This window comes from Seriola lalandi, unplaced genomic scaffold (genome assembly GCF_002814215.2).
Source record: "Seriola lalandi dorsalis isolate HSWRI2012SDOR001 ecotype SW California unplaced genomic scaffold, Sedor1 jcf7180002054564, whole genome shotgun sequence".
NCBI lineage: Eukaryota > Metazoa > Chordata > Actinopteri > Carangiformes > Carangidae > Seriola > Seriola lalandi.
This window is the reverse complement of record NW_019525117.1, coordinates 610,375-611,559: the sequence shown is the minus strand read 5'-3', so window position 1 is coordinate 611,559 and position 1,185 is coordinate 610,375. Positions and strand designations below refer to the sequence as shown.

The window sequence follows — 1,185 nt, the reverse complement described above, 5'->3', positions numbered from 1 at the left end:
TGATGTGATGTTGGCGCTGTAGTCCTGGTGTCAGCCTCCCCTCCACGTCTCTGCTGTGACGTCCTCACAGGCAGCATGTTGTCTCTGTCCTCTGTGTCCACCTGTCCCTCTGAGCACACCAACCACTCCTCCTGATCAACACTGTCAGAACTGTGATGAATGTTTGTGTGTCAGTGTTTTGCTGTGATGTTGAACATGTGTGTGAAATGCTGCGAGGAGCTGAGATTCATCTGCAGATCAGAGATGATCCTTGTGGATGAAAACGGACGACATGGTCAGTTTTCATCCATCAGTGTAAATGTGACAAAGAAAAGACAAAACAATCCCAACAGCATCAAGACTCTGATGGTCTCCAACACCTTCAACACCTGCTTATAGTTTCTAGATTAGTGTCCCCTGTTCCCTTCTGGTCTGATCTGGTTCTGTCCTTCAGGTTTCTCTACAACTTTGTAATCCTTCAATAAAGAGATTAAAAGCTGCTGCTGCTGTTTATACAGCTCATGTTGTGCTTTGTTCTCCTCTCAGGTCAAGAGGTGGAGGTGAAGGAGGGGGAGGAGTCTGTCCAGCTGCCCTTCAAGACCACAGCTCACCTGTCTGGAGACGTCAGAGTGGTGTGGACGTATGTAGACAGTAGGAAGGTCCATGTGTATCAGAACGGTTCTGACAGACCTGAAGAACAGAACCAGGTTTACAGAAACCGAACAGAGATGAAGAAAGATCCACTGAGAACTGGAGACCTCAGTCTGACCCTGAAACACCTCACAATCAGAGACACAGGAGACTACACCTGTAGAGTCTACAAGGACGGAGACTTACTGAGAGGGACAGCAGTGTTTCTCAAGGTCGAAGGTCAGTGTTGTTTGTTTGTCTCTAGTTGTTTGTCTCTGGTTGTTTGTCTCTAGTTGTTTGTCTCTGGTTGTTTGTCTCTGGTTGTTTGTCTCTAGTTGTTTGTCTCTGGTTGTTTGTCTCTGGTTGTTTGTCTCTGGTTGTTTGTCTCTGTCTCACTGTCTTCTGTCTCCTCCACAGAGTGAACTCAGGTCAAAGATGAAACAGTCGACATCAGGAACAGAAGCAGCTCCACTGATCCAACTCCCCTGATGGCTGATCAATCCGTTTGATTGATCTGTTGATCGATCAGTCTGATTGGTCTGTTGATTAATCGGTTTGATTGGTCTGATCAATCAG

At 46.6% G+C, this 1,185-nt stretch overlaps 2 protein-coding genes across 2 annotated transcripts in view; both read left to right on the top strand.

Annotated features, from left to right (window-relative positions):
• LOC111662537 (uncharacterized) overlaps positions 1–1,185 on the top strand; it is a 43,470-nt gene that overhangs the window by 12,150 nt on the left and 30,135 nt on the right. The window lies entirely within an intron of this gene.
• Positions 7–1,179, top strand: LOC147818550 (myelin-oligodendrocyte glycoprotein-like). Its single transcript, XM_087176681.1, has 2 exons — positions 7–849; positions 1,027–1,179. Exons 1-2 carry the CDS (start codon positions 501–503, stop codon positions 1,029–1,031), a joined length of 354 nt encoding a protein of 117 aa, XP_087032807.1. The 5' UTR covers positions 7–500; the 3' UTR covers positions 1,032–1,179.

Bases quoted from the DNA above. Each gene is read 5' to 3' on its own strand.
- LOC147818550 (XM_087176681.1), top strand. From the start codon at position 501: ATGTTGTGCTTTGTTCTCCTCTCAGGTCAAGAGGTGGAGGTGAAGGAG.